The sequence below is a fragment of the Hyaena hyaena genome, unplaced genomic scaffold (assembly GCF_003009895.1).
Source record: "Hyaena hyaena isolate Hyena2069 unplaced genomic scaffold, ASM300989v1 scaffold_2, whole genome shotgun sequence".
Classification (NCBI taxonomy): Eukaryota; Metazoa; Chordata; class Mammalia; order Carnivora; family Hyaenidae; genus Hyaena; species Hyaena hyaena.
The window spans coordinates 9059072-9080617 of NW_024080634.1; the positions used below are offsets into that span (position 1 = coordinate 9059072).

The window sequence follows — 21546 nt, forward strand, 5'->3', positions numbered from 1 at the left end:
GCTCTCAGAACTCCATCGCATCCCAAGCATGGAAACGAGACATTACAATCTCACTCTCTGCGGACACAGAATTTGTGCACGAGTGTTCAAAATGTGGATACACACATCGGATTTCACGAAAAGGGCTCTTAATCTAATCTCGTAAAACAGAAGTGCCGTGAAATGTTAGTGCCTCGGCCTCCTACCACCTCACACGAGTGAAGGGCGCAGCCCGCGGAAAAAGCGTCAGGAATGCAAGCATTTGCTCGGTTTACCTTCCAGGTGACTCTGATGCTCTGAGATGAGATGGGCTCCAGGTGAACTTCCTGAGGTGGGCCGTCAGGAGCTGTGAAGACCAAAACCCACAGGCAGGTTAGAGCCAAGTTCCAGAGCGGACTGAAGTCTACACAACACACAAGCTTGGAAGACGGGCCCCCGCATTGCAGAGCAGAGTGTTTGCAGCTTCAGTGAGAATCACTGCATCCTAAATATGTCCTGTGTTTACTCGCTCCCAGGAAAAATGAGCCTTGGGGACCCGTCCCTCTGTCGCCTCCTTACCACGCCTCTGACAACGTGTCTAATAAACCCTAAGTCTAAGCAAGTTCACAGTCAAACAGGTAGTTGAAAACTCCTATTTCTTTTATAATCCCCTGCGGTGGCTGTGGAAGACGCTTCTCTTTCCCTTGGGAGCTCACATTTCGTCACCTGGTATTGGGGTCACTCAGGTTGTTCAGAGCTAATGGGGAAAAACAAAAACAAAATCAGGATTCTTCTGCCTTTGAGTCAGCTAGATGGCTTCAGTTTTTCACACTCTCTGATTAAAAAATCTCGTTATCCAAAGGCTGTCGCCTTGAAAGGCAGAAGCAAAGTTGAAGAGTCAAAGTGTGCAAGTCACACCACCTTATTTTCAACGGTGGTAGAGATTCCAGTTACGTCCCAGCTCCAGTCGGTCACTAGGTATTAGCAGCGTGCTAGTGCTAAGCACACAGTGTGGAACTAAGAAGTAGAGAGTATTTTTGCCCCCCGAGAGTTCACGTGTTATCCGAACAGCGGAACACGCGCTCTGGGAGAAAGACCACCATACAGCACACCAGATACTCAAGTGTCTTCCTAGAAGTAGAAGAAACTGGTAACCCAGGACTCAGGGGGAGAGACCCCTTCGGATGCAAACGTGCTGTTGGAATGACAATTCTGTGACCCCTACTGAGCTGCCCCAGGGCCATGTCTGTGGACACGGAGAGCCCCCTTTGCAGCGGGGAAGGAGCTCATGGCAGATAAGAAAGCAGAAACAGTGAATGCCAACTAGTTTGAAGGGTTTGCAAACCAATGGAAGGGTTATGATAAAGGTCAGATTAGGGGAGAGGCGAGGCCAAGGAAAACCCATTTCCTTTGATTCAGGAGCAGTAAGAGCCATTCTCCGAAGGAGTGGCTGAGCTGATGGGTGTTTCAGTCTTTCTGCCTGAGTTCAAATTCTGGCTGTATCACTTGGTAGCTGCGTGGTGTATTGCAGGTGACTTAATTTCTCTGTGTCTCAGTTTCCTTCTTTAACAGGACAATAAAGGATTGTCATGAAAATCATAGACTCTATAAATATAAGCAGTAATGCTTATTATCATTGGGTATTTTACATAAAGGGAAGGAAAGGGGGACATTCATAGAATGAAAAGAAAAGGTACAGTCGAAGAACAATGTCTGAGCCCAGAAGCAAGGGTTCTATCAGGAGTAGAGGTGGGGGGGTCCTCGGGGGGCACTGGAGCAGCCACCTGCTGGCGGGAGGAGGGAGAGAGTGGGGGCCCTTTTGGTGGACTAGTTGGGTGAGGGAAGCAGATTCAAACCTGATTGTATTTTCTCAGCTAAATCATAAGAGGCAAGGTCAGGAAATCAGAATGTGATCAGGAAGGAGGGCCATGGGCTTTAGAACACAAGGGCTTCAGGAATGGCTGTGGCTTATGGAAAAGCAAGACCCATACAGCACAGGGGAGCGCAGACCCCCCCAGTTTGGCACATGAACGTGACATGGGGAGAAGCTCACATGTGGGCCTTCATGAGGCCACAGACGGGTGCAGACAAAATGTGCAGGTGGATCGGGGTGAGCAGTGCCCTGGGCTGGAAGAAGCTGGCGCCCAGCTGGAGGATGGGCATCAGGACCCTATGGGGGTAGGGAGAGCTGACTCCAGAAGCCAGGGCTGGCGGGACCAGGAGAGAGTAAGCATGCCAAGAGGGGAAGCAGCTTTTCCAGAAGAGATGGTTCATCATGTCTTAGAAATATGAACTGGAAGGGAATTGGAGATACTGGGTATGTGATGAGCAGGTGGAAATGTTTAGAGAGAGAGGAGGAGTCGAGTCTGCAGTGGGCTTGCTTCCACATCCCCCTTCCGTCCTGCTCACGCCGGCCCTGAGATCCACTCTGCAGGTCTCCCTTCTGTGCTTGGCCGGCCGCTGTCCCCACGGAGGCCCTCGGCCTCACCCACAGCCTGCGCCAGCCCTGGCGGCCGGTGCCAGTTTCTATCTCGTTCCTAAGCATTGGCTCTGATCCCCCCCTCTACCTCTTTCAACGGGGACACGCGCCCAGAGCTGCCTTCAAACCACTCACTCATCATACTAACGTCCCCGTATTCTGTGTCCTGCCTCCTTCTGCACGCTCCGTTCTGCGCCCCCGCCCCCCCCACACCCTCATGTCTCAGCTGCCACCAACGTCTCACAAGAGCCCAAACACATCTGCCCTGGGCACACCTGACCTTCTCTCCTGGAGCTTTCTTTCCCTCCATCAGTGTTGCCTGCCCACACCTGTGCGCCCCCCGTGTCCACCCCACCTCAGCACGGGACCCTCCCGGTCACCATGGTGCTGGGCATGCACATAGACGGTCTTCCCCTGGCGGACTCTAAGCTGAGCAGCCTCGCGATCCAGATCCAGAGCAAGTCCCTGCTTTGAAGGGCAAAGAAACGTGCAGAAACACAGAGCACACTTCTCTGTCCCCAGCAGGTCGTGGAGACGGTGGGTGCCCCAGCCTCTTGCATCTACTGATGATTCTCCAATGAAAAGAATGTGCTAGCACTGAATCGGACTCCAGAGCAGGGACCGAGGGAGGGGCTGGCGCCTCGCTCGCTGCTGTAATTGTTGTCACAGCACTGCACCTAATTTCTGCTCAGCAGGGTCACGTCTTTACTGCAGGAGCCTTTCGACACCGGCTCCAATGAAAACCCTAGGGACAGATTTCCCTCACACTGATAAATCTGCGGTCATCAAGAAGTGTGGGGTTCCTCCATGAAAATCCTTCCTGAAAAAATTGTTTTGAGGTCTGACAGCTATACTGGTGCTGGATTATTTTAGTTTAACTGTGTGAAATCAAATTGAATGAGGATCCCGTTTGAGAGGAATGGGAGGCAGTGTGGGGGCAGCGCCTCATCCTGCATCTCCGGGTGTGTCTGGGCCATTGGCCTGGGGTGCCAGAGTCCCAAGCTTCACAGCCTCGATGACATTTAGTCAGGCTCAAAAACAAAGACATGAGCACAGTGTTTATGAAACGGCCTGGATTCTATCAGAAAACATGATGTCGATGATGCAGTCATGAATTGGGGGAGAATTTGCTTTTCTAGGCTGGTCCCTTGCTTTCCAAAGGCTCCCGGTCCCTGTCTCCAGGACAGGCCTGACCATGGTTAAGAACATGGCGCCTTTTTACTTAGCTTATCAATATTGACTTCAGCGGTTTGCTAGTAACTCATTTATGGGCCAGCCTATTCTCTGAAGTGAATGGATTCAGACCTCGTCTCTCTTAAAAATAAAGTGATAGAAGGGCACCTGGGAGGCTCAGTCGGTTAAGCATCTGACTTTGGCTCCGGTCATGATCTCAGAGTTTATGGGTTTGAGCCCCGCACTGGGCTCTGTGCTGATAGCCCAGAGCCTGAAGCCTGCTTTGGGTTTTGTGTCTCCCTCTCTCTCTGCCCCCTCCTCCCCCCAACTCATGTTTTCTCTCTCTCTTTCAAAAACAAATAAACGTCAAAAACAAACAAACAAACAAACAAAGTGATAGAAACAATGTCAAAGACAAAGGCTGAAAGAGTAGAAGCTATACACACACACATTAGAGCCACGCCCAATTAAATTAAGGCACATTGTTGTTGGTTTGGGCACTGAATTTTGCACTTGAAGTTTCTAAAGCATTATAGGACAAACTTTTATTAAAAAAATCAGTCTGCCTTTGGAATTTGCATGCTTTCCTGAGCTGCAGTTAGTCCCCAAGTCTTCATCTCATGGCAAACAGGATTTCTGTAAAGCCATAATCCAAGGCAGATTGAATTCCCAAAGGCTAAAACTATTCAAGATCAACCATTAGGTACTCATTTATTTAACTAACTTTGAAAATTGTGTTGCCATCTGACATTTAAGAACTTATTTACATGCTCTTGAACTGAAGCTATTACTATATGTAGAAAGCATAGTTTCTTCTTTTTTAAAACCGGAATGTTGAGCTTTTTCTTGCAAGCTGGTAGGTAAGAATTAAGAATGAACGTGATTTTTCAAAATAAATACTCTCTGTATTTCTACAGAAGCCCAAACTATTCTATCTGTAAAATGATAATCAGTGAAAATGTTATTTACAGTCCCTCATGTTTTTCCTAGGCAAGGCAGCCTTTACAAATTCTGTCTGGCTCACGACCCAGTGATGACAGGCCCTTCCTAACTGCCAGACACGCGGGCCTCTGCTCGATTTCCTCTTCTGGGCACCGGGTCTGACTTCTCATCCCGACCCCCTGAGCCAGCTCCTGTCCTGCCTCCTGCTAACCTGACAGCCCCTTTGTGGCTCAGTGGACAGTATCCACGGACGGTCCTCTCTCTCACTTACATCAGTGAAATCAAGACTCCAGCTTTGGCACACCCCTCTGCCCTCGAAATATTCTCTCCCCACAAAGTCATCTCCTGGCTTTATTCAGAGTCTTGGAGCCAAATCAATCATTTGTCCCGGCTGAACCATCCCAGTGGGAATCTGTTCCAAGTTTCTGTCTCTGGTTCCCTTACTGGGGAATTTACTAAGGGCTTATGCTGCACAGGTCCAAATGCAGGCAAGGACTAGGTATACAAAGGGGTTTAAAAAATGCCCGAGGTAGGGCACCAGGGTGGCTCAGATGTTGAGTGTCTGATTCTTATCTCAGCTTAGGTGATGATCTCAGGGTCCTGAGTTCATGCCCTACACTGGGCTCCATGCTGGGCATAGAGCCTACTTAAGAAAAATAAAAAATAAAAAAATAAAAAAATAAAAATTGTCTGAGAGGCAGCTGGACCTGGGCAATTGTGCCTCATGTTCGCTTCTGATGAAGGCATCAGGGCGAGAGAATGTTCTTTGCTGGGAGAAGGAGACAAAGACAGTGTTTAATAAAAATCAAATGAAACAAAGAACAGTTGACCCCTACATGGGGACAAAAGGAATTCATTTAATAACTATTTATCAAGTGAATAACTTATTAATTTAAAATAATTTTTTAATTTAATACTTATTATGTGCCAAACACTATTCTAGGTGTCTGGGATACAGCAATGAACCAAAGAAGCAACTATTCCTGACCTCGTGGGAGGGACCAAAAATAGATCACAAACAAAATAAATCGGTAGATTATACGCTATGTGGATGGTGAGTGGTGCTATTTTTAAAAAAGGAGAATGTTGAGGGAGGGAGGAGACCTAGTGTGCCTGAGCGGGCAGTGGGTTGGACTTTAAATATCGGGGGGTCAGGGTGAGACTCACTGAAATGCTATTTGACCAAACACCAGAGGAGGTATGGGAGGAGGGGGAAGAACATTCCAAACCATTCTAGAACATTCTAGGTTAGCCAGTGAGTGAATACAGGGCATGGATGAGGGACAGTGAGGCAGCCAGTGATTTGTTTGGTTTAATTCTCAAAGTCTTTAAATGGAAGCTGGAGAAAAATGAGAGCCATGGAGGCAGATTGCTAAAGGCTCAGGGGCAGGGGGTGCCGGGTTCTTCCCAGTGGGTAGATGGTGTGCACTTGACTGTCTTCTTGAAGAACACAGCTGATGTCACCTCAGGCCCTACTGTGCACTGATTTTCATGTTTATTGTTACATGTGGATGCCTTTTATTCTTTAAGCCTTCATCATAACCTCTCCCCCACAGTGCCCAGCTCAGCACATAGAGGAAACTCTTCCTCTAGATGAGAACTTGCTACTCTGGAATGTGATCGAGGCTGATGCACAGGGCTGTTAACTCAGCCCCAGATCCAATGGAAATCCAACGACTCCATGTGGTGACCTTTCTGTCATCCTGACCTTCTTTCCTCTGACAAGTCTGAAAAAATTCAGTGGTTTTCCATGAGCTCATGCATAACTGAATGTCCACATTCTGTGGGCAGATTCATAATGAAAACGGTGAAGGGATCAGCCAGCCCAAACTTGGGCACAGGCACTAGGTGACACATAACTTTCAGGGCTGCCAATGGGGAAGGCTGGTCTTGGGTGAGGGTCAGCTGTGGATGAGACATGATGATCGGTTTTGAAGGAACTTGGCAGGATAGTGCACTTCCGGTCCATTAAGACCTAATCCCGTTAACGCTTAACTGTGTCTCCACTTCCTCTCTCTTCTCTTCTCTGAGTGGCTAGGGGCTGCTGAGGGAAGTCAAGAAGACTTCTTTAGATGGTGAGACCCCTGTGCATGTCAAGCATATACCAGAGTGTATGACAATGCACCTGTGAGCCCCCACATGAAAACACACTTAGTATTGTGACATTGGAACCATGCAGTTTTCTAACGTTAGGGAAGGATGCTGTATACATGGCAGTGAATCCCTCTTCAGTAAGCTTTGTGATGGAAGATACAATGGGAATCAAGAACCCAAATTCCCACCATGGCCTACATTAGCGATCTGTAAGCTTTAAAAAATTTTGTTAATTTATTTACTTTTGATAGAGAGAGAGAGAGCAGGGAAGGAGAGAAAAAGAGAGAGGCAGACACAGAATCTGAAGCAGGCTCTAGGCTCTGAGCTGTCAGCACAGAGTCCGACATGGGGCTTGAACGCATGAACTGTGAGATCATGACCTGAGCAAGGGCTTAGCCACCCAGGCGCCCCTCTCCTCTTCTCTCCTTATGAGGCCCTTCAACGTTTCAGTGCAGAAATATCCTCATCACACACACATAAGGGATCACTATCATACCCCCTAACACAATCCTGTGAGGCATCTTCATGAATGTCCCTCCCACATGAGGTTTCCATGAAAGATCTGCCTTGTGCCTGACACACATGAAGAGTGACACCTGAGTAACATGTGGTCCCTGAGGATGGGGGGGGGGGTCACGACATCATCCAAGACACTGAGGTCCATGAAGAAATGACCATATGCCTCAAAGGCAACTGTCAGAAGGATTCCTACTTGGTGCTGGAAAGGAGGCACTAATGTCATCCAGGGAGATGAGAACTTGGTTGGCCTTCCAGACAGAGGACTCAGCACACATGCAGAGGATGGCGGGTGGGGACAGGAAAGCACAGGAGGAAGTTGGGTGTAGCTTCAAAGTTAGGGGGTGGGAGGAGGGGGACCCAGACCTAACTAACCACCTCATCGACACACTTCCCCACCCAGCTGGGTATTAAGAGATGTCCCCTGGTACCTCAGACTTGGGCACTGTATCATTACAAAAATGAGTGGGTCTGCAGCTTTTAGACGTTTCCATCTGAGGATTCTCCCTGCCTGAGAGACGGCCTCTTATTTTCTTAGGGAAAGTGGGCACTAAAGATGGTCATCTGGAGACGACAATAGCTTCTAGAAGACGTGCCTTTGGGCATCCCTGCTGGAAAGTGGGTGATGAGAGAATCTGTGGTCAGGACAGTTGCCCTTTTCCTACGCGAGTTCACATGGGAGAAAACCTGATTTCTTTCTTAAAAAAAATTTTTTTTAAATTAATTTTTGAGAGAGAGAGCATGCAGGCAGGGGTGGGGCAGAAAGAGAGGGGGACAGAGGATCTGAAGCGGGCTCTGCACTGGCAGCAGGGAGCCTGATGCAGAGCTCCAGCTGACGAATCGCAAGATCATGACCTGAGCAGAAGCTGGACGCTCAACTGACCCAACCACCCAGGCGCTCCTGAGAAAATCCTCTTTTTAAAATTTCAGCCATAAAACCTAAATACCAAGACAGACACAGATTCTGCTTTGGAGCTTCACTTGGCTCTACCTGCGCCTCTCCTTGCATTTTTCCCTTAGCTCATCTGAACAGCAAAGGAGAGAGGATTTGGGGAGTGGGGTGCACTGCCAGCAGCCAGCACACAGGTAAAATCCAAGAGGTCGCCCCGGAGGACAAGGAGGTGGCTTCCGCAGGGATGTAGGGCAGGTGTACTGCGGGCAGGTGACCAGAGCGGCTGTTCACCTGGCCTCCAGGCCCGGACAGACATGCTGCCATGGCAACCACCAGCAATGGCAGACACCACAGAGAGCCAGAGGGAAAGCAACCACAGCATGATCTGGAGTGGCAATCAGGATAGCAGCTCCAAAATGCACCATGAGGAAATACAGTTTTCTTGAGAAGGTTGTCAAGATGGGGCACCGTGAGGAAGGAGACGTTTGAGCCGTGCATCAAAGATCATGTTTTGGGGGGGTAGTGTATCTTCCCTGAATACACAATGTGATGACATTCCAGGAAGTCAGTGGGTTGTTTAAATATTTAAATAAAATTCTATTTCTGCAGGAGCGTGTTGACACGCACTTCTCACTTGTTTCTGAGATGCAGAGAGTGCTTTCACAGCTTGCCTCTCCCCCCCACCCATCACCCACATGTTTGTGGTCAGGAGGAGGAAGCCATCCTTACTTCCGTTTTGAGGATGAGAAATCACACCGTGTTTCTGAGTCATAGAAATGGCTCAACCCCAGACATTCAAGTATAAAGCTATTCCATAACCTGCCCTTAAAAAGAATTTTCAAGAACTGATGTGTTCCTGGGTTGAGGAAAAGTGCTCATCCCTCGTTCGGGCAGAACTATCCATTCCAACCCAGTATTAACAGAGGACAGTATTGAAGCAATCAGAAGAATGAAATGTTTGCATCTGTTTTGGTCCAGCAACCTTACTTCTTGGAACTGCACCTAAAAAAACAGTCTTAAGTGTCAAAAGATATACCAGAAAGAATGTGCACCGCAGTTGGTGTTCGTAGTAATAAGAAATGTAAAACTGACGTGTCTAATAAGATAGGATTTGTTAAGTAGATGGTGGAAGGTATCATTATGATCATAGACACATACTTAAGGGGTATATAAAAGGGATGTGTTTTTGGAAGGCCACTCATGAGGACCGAAAAGAAGTGCATGGAGGGAGGGAAGTCAGGAACAACTCTAATTCCCCAGTTGAAAGCTGAAACAGACCTCTCGTGGACTCTCACTCATTTGAGGGTGATTCTCTTAAACCTGGTGATGAAGAAGGAACTGAGACTGAGTCTGCAACTTCCTTGCAGTGGTCAGTAGTAGCTGATTAGCTCTGATTTCAGGCAGGGAAAGAAAAGCTAGGTTGGGGGCTGGCCACTCTTCCTCCCAAGAGATGAGCCCGGCCTTGGTTCCCTAATTTTCCTTCCCCAGAGGAGCTCAATGGCAGCTTGCCTCTCCCTCTCTCCCAGGAGGTGGGTTGACAGCTTTCTTTGGCACTGACTAATTGCTCAGTCCTCTACAAACCGGTTAATTCACCCCCCAGTAGCCATGCGTGTGGGGGAGCATGCACGCAGGCATGGGTGTGATGACTGATTTACTAGTGGTATCCCCATGTTCACAGGTAGCTCTCCATGGTGGGATTATGGAAGCAGTTTTACCTTCTACAAAATGCTGATCTCTAGCCTCTTAATTTTCAACAGTGACTATGATATTCTTTGTAATAGGAAAAAGAACAATAAAGCTTGCTATAGAAATATTGACATTTCTAGCCAGTACGATATCCTCTACCATTGTTCCCCCAACTCCTCAGACACAGGGTTTTCTTGCCATTTCCTAGTGAAGCCATCCTCCCACACCTGGGCTGCATAGGGCCTTGGCCAAGGCTGTGTCAGGCGAGACTCCATGCATCCAAACCAAGGAATTGTAAAAATGACAGCTTTTACAATTGTAAAAGTAAACTGTAAACTGTAAAAGGCAATTGTAAACAATTACAGTTACAAAAGGCAATTTAACAGCTCTTTAAATATCACCAGATTGTTAGTTTTCTATGTCTGTCATTTAATTCTTAGATATGAAAACCCTAAAAGAAGTCCTATTTGAAGAATAGTGCCTTCAAAGTAGGAGGCAATGCACTGTCTGCATCTTTAACGGGGCCTGGCACTATGGAGGGAACTCTTCAAAGGCCTCTGCCAGGCTCAGGCAAAGGCTTGATTCTGTGTTAGCTGCCTGAGCCTTGAGGGCCAGCTCCGGCGCTCTGGGGTGTGGGCGTCACCCAGTCACACGCACCTGCCTCGTCCGCGGTGATGGAGAGCTCGTTGCTGGGCTCGCTCTTGCCAATCCGGTTCTTGGCATACATGCGGATGCTGTAGGTGGAGGAAGGGTGGATATCAATGATGGTGGCCGAGTTCAGCTGAGGGGAAACATCTTTGGTTCTCTGAGCAGAATCCCAGGAGTCTTTTGGGTTTTGTTTTTCAAAAAAGAAGAGATAGAGACGTGAGTTTTTTTTCTCTGCCTTTGAACGTTCACAAGTAGGAATTAAACACACACACGCACACACAGAAAGGAAGGAGGAAGGGAAGAAAGAAAAGTTAACAACTCAAAGGGCATTCTCAAAGGAGTGCTCCCAGTGTTCCAGTGGGCTGGCCACTAGAGGGGCCGTCACACTCTTGTTACCCACGCTGAGGGGGACAAGGGATGTGGATGCCAAATTCAGGGGCAGCGGGGAACGTCTGAGGCAACCCAATGCGTGTACTGATGGGTATGAAGGATGAAAGTGCACACGGTGGAGTCACATGTCAGTGAGGTGGTCAACAGTCACAGCAAGGCACTCATTGTACAGAATAGTAAATGGAATTACAGTTTGGACAGTGCCCGCCACTACCCTTCCCCGCCCCCGCCAAGTTTCTGGTTCTAAAAGGCATTTGAAGACCAGCAAGACCTCCAGCCATATCAGATCTTTCCGTCTCTGAAGCAGAGTGGTGAACGTGAAATACCTCCATAAAAACGAATCTCAGTCTCCAGTGTCAACATTTACTTTCAAATAATTTATCGTAGGAATTATTTTTCAACCACAGCTATTATTAACAAGTACACATGCCCCATATGAAGAGGGATCATTGGAAAGGTGGCAATTTCTACCTGCTGGTTTTAAGGCTTCAACCAATGATGAGTAAAGTGTTGTTATTTCAGAAAACATTTGGGTGGTTGCTAAGGGTGAGGGGTCAAGAGATGACACCAGTGGTGGGAGGAGAAAGACAAAGGTGGTGGACAGAGATGCTGCTTCTGTTTCCCACAGTCAGTCCCCTGGGTCCTCTAGGGTGATGGTCAATTGCAGGCATCTCACTGAAATTCTGCATTCTCTGCCGGATTCTGAGTGCCAGGGCAGCAAGACCATGCTCGCCATGTTCAACGCCGTGTTCCCAGAGTTTGCACAACGCCTGATCCACAGCAGACAACCCAGAATAAATGCATGTTTAACAGATGAGTACATAAATGGCAAACACATAGACCTCCGAGCCCTGGGTTCACTCCTCCCTTCATGTTAATGATGAGCACTGACATTTAGAGGGCTGGTCTGTAAGAGGTCTTCTGGACCTTGTACAAAAATTGGTTTCTTCAAGGTGGCCCTGGAATGCTGTATCTTATCAGAGAACACAGCATAATAAAGACTGACAATGCATATTCATTCCACCTAAAAGAGAAACTATCACTTGAGTCAAGAAGATTGAAGATGGAAGAACATTGACGTTGAAGAAGGTGGTGCAAAAATTCAAATGGTGGAAGAGAAGAATGTGTTTGAACAGAGGACCCCGAGGTGGCCTGACACATAGATATGAGCCTTGTCCTGCAAGGAGAAAGCCAAGCCATCTGGAGAAGATGTCTAGAACAAGAGAGGGACCCCCAGACACTGTAAGGTGCAGAGAAAGTAACTAACTAGCCCCAGGAGGAAGCAGTAACTTGTGGTTGATGGCTCTGCCCAGGGCCACGTGGAGGTTTCTGGAACTGGCAGGTCAATGAAGACATGGCCGTCTTCACCGAGAATGTGTCTGGGAGGTGGCGGAGAGTCAGAGGAGGCATAGTGATGTCCACTGACCCTCCCTCCTCCTGCCAGTCAACTCATGAATGGAGGCGTGGCTAAGGCAGGGCTCATGGGCAGGAAGCACAAGATGCTTGAAGAAGGGGCAGCATTTTTAGCTTTTTTCTGCAGTTCTTGCTCTTTGATAGAGAAAAATGATGATGTCAATCATCATGATTATTAGAATAAGGTTCAAAACAACACAGGATGGATTTTGAGCTAAAGGTCAAGAAGATGAGAAAGAATGTTTTATCCTGGAAGATTTGAAAGTAACTGAGTGGAGAAGGAGAAGAAAGTGTAGTTAAATCCCCCAGACACCCTCTGGCAAATGATATGGCATCAAAGGAGGGATAAAAACAAAGAGGTGACTACCCAGGAGAAAGGAGTCGGGACAGGGCAGGGAAATGCTGCTTCTGATCTCAGATGCTGGCATGCAGACAGGTAGGATGTGGATTATTAGCGAAGTGTGCTGGAAAATGTAACACAGGGCAGTACAGTCACAGAGTAATCCGGGCACTTGGGAAGATGGAAATGCAAACTGAAACGCAAATACAATTAGGAAGGGCGTACCACAGACAAAATAAAGAAACTTAGGGGTAAGTCACAAACAGAAATGCACGCTTGGGAATCTGAGAGGTCTGGGATGCAGGCTGACATGGAGAGTACTGGCTGGTTAAGGGCATGGGTGGGAAGGGCAAGAAATGAAATTGTCAGGGGAACTTATCACGGATCTCCTTGGCCAGTGGAGAACGGGGACGCTGCTGTCTGGATGCAGAGAACAAATGCAGTGTAAGGAGGGTTTATAAGTCACTCTGGGAGATGCTGACAAGGGACTATTTGCCAAAGAGTGGGCGGGGCTAGAGGAACTTGCAGGAGACGCTCAGGGTCCCAGCATCTAGCAAGAGTGGGGAGCTGCTCCCTCTGGGGCAGGAGAGCCAAGGGATGGGATAGCATTGCCAGAATCCAGACAGGACTGGAACTTCAGAAGGGGAGCCCCTGATAGAAACTCAGACACAGAACGCAGCAGCTGGCAGGATCCTTGTCTGAACCATTCTCTGTGCCTGGCGCAGGGTGAACTCAGGGGAGGTCAGAGGAAAGAAAATCTGTGTGTTGTAGCTCTCGGAGTTCAGCCTCCCTGAGAAGGGCAGATGATGGGCTTGTGCAGCAGGTCGAGGCAGCAGCCAGAGAAAAACCAGCAGCAGAGGGAACTCATGTTTGTGGAGTAGCACCTGGTCACCCAGCACGGTGCTGGGCATCTTACAAATGGGCCTCTTGCAGTCCCCAAATGTGTGGGCACATTGGAAACACCCTGGAGCTTTCTGACAATTGCACTTTCAGACCTACTGAATCAGAATCACTGGATAGTGCTGCCCAGGAATCTGTGCTTGTAAAAAAGCCATTCTCTGGGGCACCTGGGTGACTCAGTCAGTTAAGCCTCTGACTTCGGCTCAGGTCATAATCCCAAGGTACATGGGTTCGAGCCCCGCGTTGGGCTCCGTGCTGACAGCTCAGAGCCTGGAGCCTGCTTCGGATTCTGTGTCTCCATCTCTCTCTGACCTTCCACTGCTCATGCTCTCCCTCAAAAATAAACATTAATAAAATAAAAAAATATCTCTCTGGGTCATTTTGATGCGCAGTTAGAGTCTGGAGTGCTTTATTTGAATTATTACAACATCCTGGTAAGGTAGGGATTTTTATTTTCATTGTGAAAGTTCCAGAAACTGAGGCTTGTGACACAGCTGGTCTGAGGTGGGGCTGGGCTTTGACCTCACCTGTGTTGCCTTGAAGGTCCAGGTCACTTTCTTGTAGCATATGACCTCCACATATCCTCCGCAGGACACCTAATGAGACTGGATTTCAATTTTCCAGACATGGGCTGCAAGTCTCTTATGTTGGGATGCAGGCTTTCTGACAAGTGTGTGACTCGGCTGACTGACGAGGAGTTCAGCCAAGTGCAAGAGAGGGGGCTTTGGCCGAGAATGAATGTAGCGCCTATGGATACGGAGAATGAGGGTCGGGAGGGCTGTGCGCGACGGTTTAGACAGGAGATGTCAGAAGCGTTCTTGGAAAAAGTGCGCAGCATTCCCTGACCTGTCCCAGAGAGATGGAGAAGCTCACGGTCATATTCCTGCCTCTGAAATTCCAAGCAATCCCTGTGGGAGAGGACTGATGGAGCCCACAGAGGCCAGGGTGCTTATACAGGGTTAGGGGTGCCCCACTGTGGAGTCCAACACCCTAAGTCAGGAGGTCGGCAGATCGCCAAGAACACACCTAAGAAGGGTGAATTTGATCTAAAGAAGCTTTCATTATTTGAGGCCGGAGACCAGGAGGAACGAGGGTGACCAGAAGGGCTTTGCTGCAGAAAAAATGCCACTAAATATTTAAAAATTAAGAGGCAGCTCAGAGAAGGACCAGACCCACTGCATTAGCTAATAGAAGGGGATTTGGGCACAGGGAAAGTCTCTTTTGCTCTGTCTGCTCCATGGAGGAGATTGTTGTTGAGGTGAGAGGGAGAAGGGAGGCTGGAGAAGTGAGAAGGTTCTGGAAGACAGCACCTACCTGCATAAGAGAGTTTGGGCTTCCTGGGGGCTGGATGGTTACGTTCTGGGGAAGAGAGCCCGCTGGGCACCAAGTGTGGGGCACGGTGGAGAAGGAGACAGGGAGGTGGGCACGAGGCAGGCTGCCTTCCAAAGAGGGGAAGGAAGTGGGGTGCGGGGCTGGCGGCACACGCAGGGCGAGACGCTGGAATTGGCTCACCAAGGGGTTCTTTGTGTCCATCTGGAGGAGAAGCAGTGGCCATCAGGAACCACGTGACATGGACACCAAAGCCATCAGCGGAACTGGTTGAACTACAAGAAGTGAACTCAATGACACTGACATGGCCAGATTGAGACGGTGGGGAGGCGGTCGTAGGGATAAGTAAAGGGATTTGGGATATTTGCTTTTTCCTGGCAAACAGAAAACCCAGAGAGTCGTCTGTCTTCAAATCCTGGAATTTGACCAAATTTTTAGGGGTGGGAGGAGGGCCAGTGGACTCAGGAAGGTCTGTGTTGGTGCCTGAAAGGTAAGAACCCTGACAGTCATGGCTGGGCCAAGGCACGATGGTTTTCTCCTGGGGCTCGTGAGTTCCCACTGCTGGGACTGTCCAAGCACAGACCGAAAGGCCACCTGCAGGGACCCGCTCTGTTAAAAACGCAAAGTACGGCAACGTAGATTAACAAAGAGTAGAGGAAAGTGCCTTTGGGTGTGACTTCACTGCTTAAAGCAGAGGAGAGTCAACACATTAACAAACGTTTAGTACAAGTCTCATTTGTGGGATGCTTGCTGTGGAGGATGCGGGCTCGTAGCGCAGGACTGCATGGGAGCTGCAGGGGACCCCCGAGGGATCAAGAGAGTCCTCAGAGGGACAGCTTCCCAGCAGGGGAGACAGATCTTAAACATCTGCCCAACAGAGGACCCAGTCAGAAGCCCACCAGATGTTGCAAGGTGTAGAGGGTGCCCTGTGAGTAGATGAAGGGGCACACTATGAAATGGGTGGTCAGGGAAGGCATCCTGGAGGAAGTGACATTTAAGCTGTGATTTGAAGGATGAGTTTTCTATGTATTCGGTTTATAAATTGTGCTAGCTTAAATTATGGTTGTCCCTTTTATATGCCCAAAATCTAATGAGGAAGCAACTAATACACGAACAGCCCAGACTAACATGCTTTTGATGGCAGTGCATACAATTCTTGCCTGCTGCCGACATAGCTCTTTTGTCCAGGCCTTTCACACTGGAAGAGGTGGAGGGTTTGCAGGGTGTGCTGGAGACCTGCGGCCATGGAGCCCGGGCTCTCCCCCAGTGAGCCTCCTGGGGCTCATTCAAACTCAAACTGGGCTCCATATGCTCCAGGGCTGTGTGAGCATCTCAGCCACCGGTTGGTCCTGTGTGTGGCTGAAGCACAGTGTGACGGATGGAGGGAAACCGAGTGCAGCCAGATCACAGATAAGGAGCTCTCCTACCTGTGTTATGTAGAGCCCGGTCAGTTTATAATTTGGAAATGCTGTGGAGATGATTCTTAGATTTTGGGTGGCAGGTAAATTAAACACCACAAGTATTTACTGGCAGGCACTGTGCTCAATGCTGGGATCGGGGGAACATGATCCCAGAGTTCCTGCCTTCGGGGAACTTATGGGGAGCGCTGGGGGGCACCGAGGACTCTTAAGTGGGGGACACAGAGGGTTTTAGAGGCATTCGATTCATAAGCACTGTGTGCACGTCAAAGCTGCCATTTAGTAAAGGTTTGCATGTGCCAAACACTGGGGAAAGTGTTTTAGAGCAGCGCCCTTGTTAAAGAGTATTCACTCTGGGTGCCCACAGTGTGCTGGGTACTGTGCTAGGTGTTGGAGAAACAGGTTGGGTGAAACGAAATCTGGTGGCACAGGAATGTTCGGCTCAGTGATGATGACACGCCCATCAGCAGTCACAGCTGCAAGGGCCCCAACCCCACAGAGGTGGCATTCTGTGGCGGCAGGGGTTAGAACGTCAGCGTTTCTTCTTGGTGGACGAAATGCAACCCACGCCCACATCATAAAATGTCAGTCGTCCCTAAGGGAGTTAACACACTTGATGGAGTCCCAACAGCAATGCCAAAAATGTTTATACGGAGCTGGACAACTTGATCCTAACGGTCACATTTGTAGAGAGCTAAGAACACACAGAAAGGAAAAGTTGTAAGGTCAAACCAGGCCCAGCGGAAGTTAAAACACAAAGCCTGCGTGATTACTGCAGTCTGGTGTCGGTGCAGAGATGGACGGAACAATGGAACAGACTAGAAAGTCCAGAAACAGATACAGGTGCTCGTGGAAAGCCAGGAGGTGATACAAGTGACATCTGAAACCACCAGGGGAAGGTGGACTTGTAATAAATCATGTCGGGACAGCAGGATGCCCATCCGGGAAAGGTCAAGTGAGATCCAAATCTCTCAGATGATACAAGAATCTATTCCCAATGGATTAGAGATCCCAATTTTAAAGCGCAAGAGAAAGAAACCAAGCACGTAGGAAGCAGGGTGCATTATTTTATAGCCCGACGGTAGAGAACAGCTTTTCTAACTTGACTCGACACCCAGATGCAATAAAAGGAATTGTTGGTAAATTTGGGAAAAGAAAACAAACATAAAGAGACCACAATCACAGACATAACTCTATGAGTGCTCACCACAGCCCAGCCGGGAAAGAAAGGAGACGACCGTGTAAGAGCACGTGAGCGGGAGGCCAGGAATGAGTCCTTACGGAGGTGACGTGAGGAGGGGGTCTAAGGTGCAGGTGGGGGTAAGCATAGAACCGTGTGGCCCAGGGAAGGGGGTGGTTCTCCAGCCAGAGGGCAGCCTGTGGCCTTTGAAGGACTCTTGTCACAGGGAGATGCTGTGGTGTCCCATTTCACAGAGGGGAATGCTGAGGGCTGGGGACCAGCGAAGGCAGGCGGCTGGTTGGGGACAGGACCAGCAGCAGAGCCAGGACACACTGTGGGACCACTGGATTGTCACCAGCACCTGAACATGACCAACCCCCTGCCGACGACAAGGCACTGACCTCCTGCCCTGGGAGCCACAGTCAGTGCTCGGGGCCAGAGGCTGGCAGGGCCGTCCCTCCCCCACCCGGGGACTCCGTGGACTGTCGCCATGATGTGTGTGTGCGTTTCTCCTGAGAGCTCGCTGTTACCATCAGCTTCGGGCCACTCTCTGCTAGCACATGCTTCTCTCACTAAGAGGTGTTTCCTTTCCTTCAAGACGGGCGTGGCAGGCCTTGGAATGCCTGGGCTCCTCCAGACCTGTGCCTTTAAAACAAAGGCAGCACCTCCTCTCTTCCCTTTGGCCCTGGAAACCCGTTTCTGCCAGTTCCCGAAAGAGCCCTGTTTGGGCCAGCACTGTCACCAGCATGCTGGCTGCCACCGAGCCCCGCCGGCAGCCTGCGCTGGCCGTCCCATCCGCTGGTGACAGTGTCCCAGGCAGCTCCCGAGCTCCCCCAGGCCCCATGCACGCCTGGCCTCCCTGCCCGGTCCCTGCTGTGAGCCTGGGTCACAAGCCGCTCCTATGTGCATTCCCAGCCCAGCTGCGTCCTGCGAGTCTCAAATGCTATTTCTAAAACCACTGTTCTCGGGGGTGAAGCATCTTCCTCTCAGCGCTCATGCGTTGCTTCGGGGACACTCTACCCTCAGCTGTCTTTCCAGCTCCTGCCCCTCGCTCGTCCCTGCCCCTTGCTCGTTCCTCCTGAAGCATTCCTCACTTGCCACCTGCTCCCCCCCCCTCCCCGCTGCCCAGAGCTTCAGTTTTCACCTGGGCTTCTGCTCAAAAGATACTATGTAAATCACGGGCAGTGTAACCTAAAGTCTGGTGGTCAGGAAGGAAACAATAAAGCTGTGTGTGGTCCAGGAGGGTTTTGTTAACCCTACACAAGCCAGTGCTGCTCTGACTCCTCATCTCTTTGATGAGACACAGGAAAAGTTCCCGCCAGAGGCCACAGGGAGGCGTTCTCCCCTCGGCCTGGTGGATCGTGAAGTTCCGAGTGACCCTGGCATTCATGATCCCTTTAAGGGGATAAATGGACACACCTGTCATGCTCCTGATATTGGGTCTGTTTTACTCATGGCCTCTCTGCCGACCTGACCGAATGTGGGCCCGGAGGAAACAGGTGATGCTCTGAGGTGCCAGAGCAAGTGGCACTGGCCTGTCCCTGGAGTACTTCTGGGAAGTCCCCTGTGGGGTCGGTGCCCGTCTCCGCCGGGAGCAGCTCTCCTGGCTCTGACCAGACTCAGCCCACGGACTCCGAGCACAGCTGAAGCCCAGGCTCTGGACAGAGTCCCCGTAGAGAGCATGTGAGGGACAGCAAGGGGCCCAGGAAATATGACATCGGTGGCCAGTGGCCAGGTGCTGTCAGTAGCTGCCCCCTTGCTGGTTGGTGATAAAGAATGCCAGGGTGGTGGGCAGGGAGCAAGCCTGGCCCGGAGAGAAAGGAGGCGGCTCAGAGGCAGAGATGGGCCCTCGTACACACCCAGCCCCAGAAAGGAATCGTGGAGTGCTTAGTGCAAGAAAAGAGACAAACCAGGTAAAAAGAGCCCCCTGCTGAGTTTCAGGTTTATTCTTACAGGTAATCATGAATAACAAAGGAGAGCAGTAACAGGGCTTTTTGAAGTGGAAATGAAGCTGGAGGAAATAAAGGGCTTACCTGATTTATTTTTGCATTCAATATCGTAGCCCGTAATGGGGCTGTTGCCGTCAAACCCCATGGTCCACCTGAGGGTGATTGTGCGTGCTTTCACATCTTTGATCTCAATTTCGGGAGGGTCTGGGGGCTCTGTGCAATCAACAGGGAAACCCGGGCTTAGTTCAAACATGGCTCAGACAGAGGACGCGGGTGGAAATGCTGAGTTCGGCTCCGAAAAGCTGTCAGCCTTTGACAGCGGCCGACGCTTTCACATGGAAGCCTTTTCTCTCCCCCCATCCCCCAATCGCATTGCAAGGAAGAGAAATTCCACTTTTCCCCCAATGCCAATGTTTACAGCAGGGCCATGTAGAAGGCTTTTATCATGGGGCCAGGCCAAACCAGGATGTCACTCTTCTGGTCTGGAATCTCTAACTCAAAATATTTGGGCTTCAAATGTTAAACTTCCTTTGTCATTTGCACCGTTTCTTGTAAGGATTCCTAGAATTGAGCTAACCAGGTACACCTGGCGATGCATTTTGTGGGCCTGCAGGGTCATCTGACCCAAATCCTTTAAGGACTTTGCTCCTTATGTTTTGGGGCCACACCTTGACATCATCATGGGCAATGCAAGATACTGTTTTAACACCAACTTTGTGCATATTCAACACTTTCTGGGAATCAGGAGCTGTTATGTACCAAGGTGAGCTCACACAGGGGTCTGAGCCTGGGCATACACTTACAGATGGGGGCATGGGGCAGGCTGAGAGCAAAATTCAGGCAGCCCCCCCCCCCCCCCCCCCCTCCGGTGGAATGTGTGTGATATCCCTTGGACATTCCCGGCCTCCCAAGAACAAAGGAAAGGGGTTCTGGGGTTCTGAAAAATTAAATTCCCTTACTGCCTACAGCCCATTGACAAGTCCTTGAAACTGGCAGTGACCTTCCTCTAGGAGCTCAGCTGCCTCGATGATGACACTTTGCTGGGGGCAAAAGAGAATCTTGCCTTAACATTATCCCAACCCAAAGGAGTTGAAAACTTATGTCCACATAAAAACCTGCCAGCATTGTTTATAGCATAAGTCTACTTTCCTTTATCTCAACTGCCCCAAGATCTATGCTGACAATCCTACTCCAAGCTTAAGGCCCCTGGTATACATCTGAACGGTCTCATGACTGAGGTTTTATTAAATGGTAATGGTGTTTCCCTAGCAACACCTAGCCCCTCAGGGTCCTGGAAACCTCACATCCAAAATGCCTTAGAGGCTTACTCCATCCCTGACCCCCTCCCAACCCTCAGGTTGAGTTGCCCGTCAGGACTCCAGTGCAGCTCTTCCCGCCCACGGGTCCTGTCCCCGTGCTTTAATAAAATCACCATATTGCACCAAAGATGTCTTCAAGGATTCTTTATTGGCCGTCAGCTCCGGGCCACCCCACCATCACCCCTAAACCTCATCACCTACTGTTCTAAAAGCCACATTTTCCCCCAATTTGATCTCCTTCCTACCTTGCACTGTGAGCTGAATTATTCCACGGTCCTCCCCATAAGAATTGATAGCATGACAGGAGAAGAAGCCAGAATCTTCTCTAACAGTTGGCAAAATCTATGTGTAAAGCAGAAAGAAATCTATCTTATCAAGCAGCATGGAGTAAGAACAAGTAAAAGGGCTTTTGTATGTAAATCTCTCCATTCCTACCCTTCCTATCCCCAGCACGCGCACGCACGCGCATGCACACACACACACACACACATCCCTGAAAGCAAATTATTTCAGTGCATTGTAACGGTGTAGATAGACAGGTTCGACATACGTATCAATGTCATCTTGCGCTCATTAAATTGGATGTGTAATTTATGTAGGATGTCATGGTCAAGTTGATATATATTCCACACATATATGTATTTTTTTCTCCTGGTGTGTGTTTAGAGTATCCAGAGTGCCTAAAGAAGCAGATCTATAAATCCTGCAGTAAATTCTTGGTCCTACAGGACCCTCATTAGACGTACCTCTAGAAGGACTCCAGGATTGGATCTCTGAGTGAATCGATATCAGTGTTTCAAACACAGGACTGTTTTTCTTTTCCTATGTGTGGGCCTACAGCATCATTTCCCCCCTACTAAAAACACCACTCAATTAACTACCAATAGTACTAAGAAATCTAAGAAACTATAATACTTTTT

At 49.4% G+C, this 21546-nt stretch overlaps 1 protein-coding gene across 1 annotated transcript in view; it reads right to left on the bottom strand.

Moving 5' to 3' along the window:
- Positions 1-21546, bottom strand: part of DSCAM (DS cell adhesion molecule) — a 627938-nt gene that overhangs the window by 118991 nt on the left and 487401 nt on the right. Inside the window, exons 13-16 of the mRNA XM_039229776.1 lie at positions 20872-20968; positions 19392-19520; positions 10398-10565; positions 255-325 (exon numbers count right to left, since the gene is read on the bottom strand). Coding sequence (XP_039085707.1) covers positions 255-325; positions 10398-10565; positions 19392-19520; positions 20872-20968 — 465 coding nt within the window. The remainder of the gene's footprint in view (positions 1-254; positions 326-10397; positions 10566-19391; positions 19521-20871; positions 20969-21546) is intronic.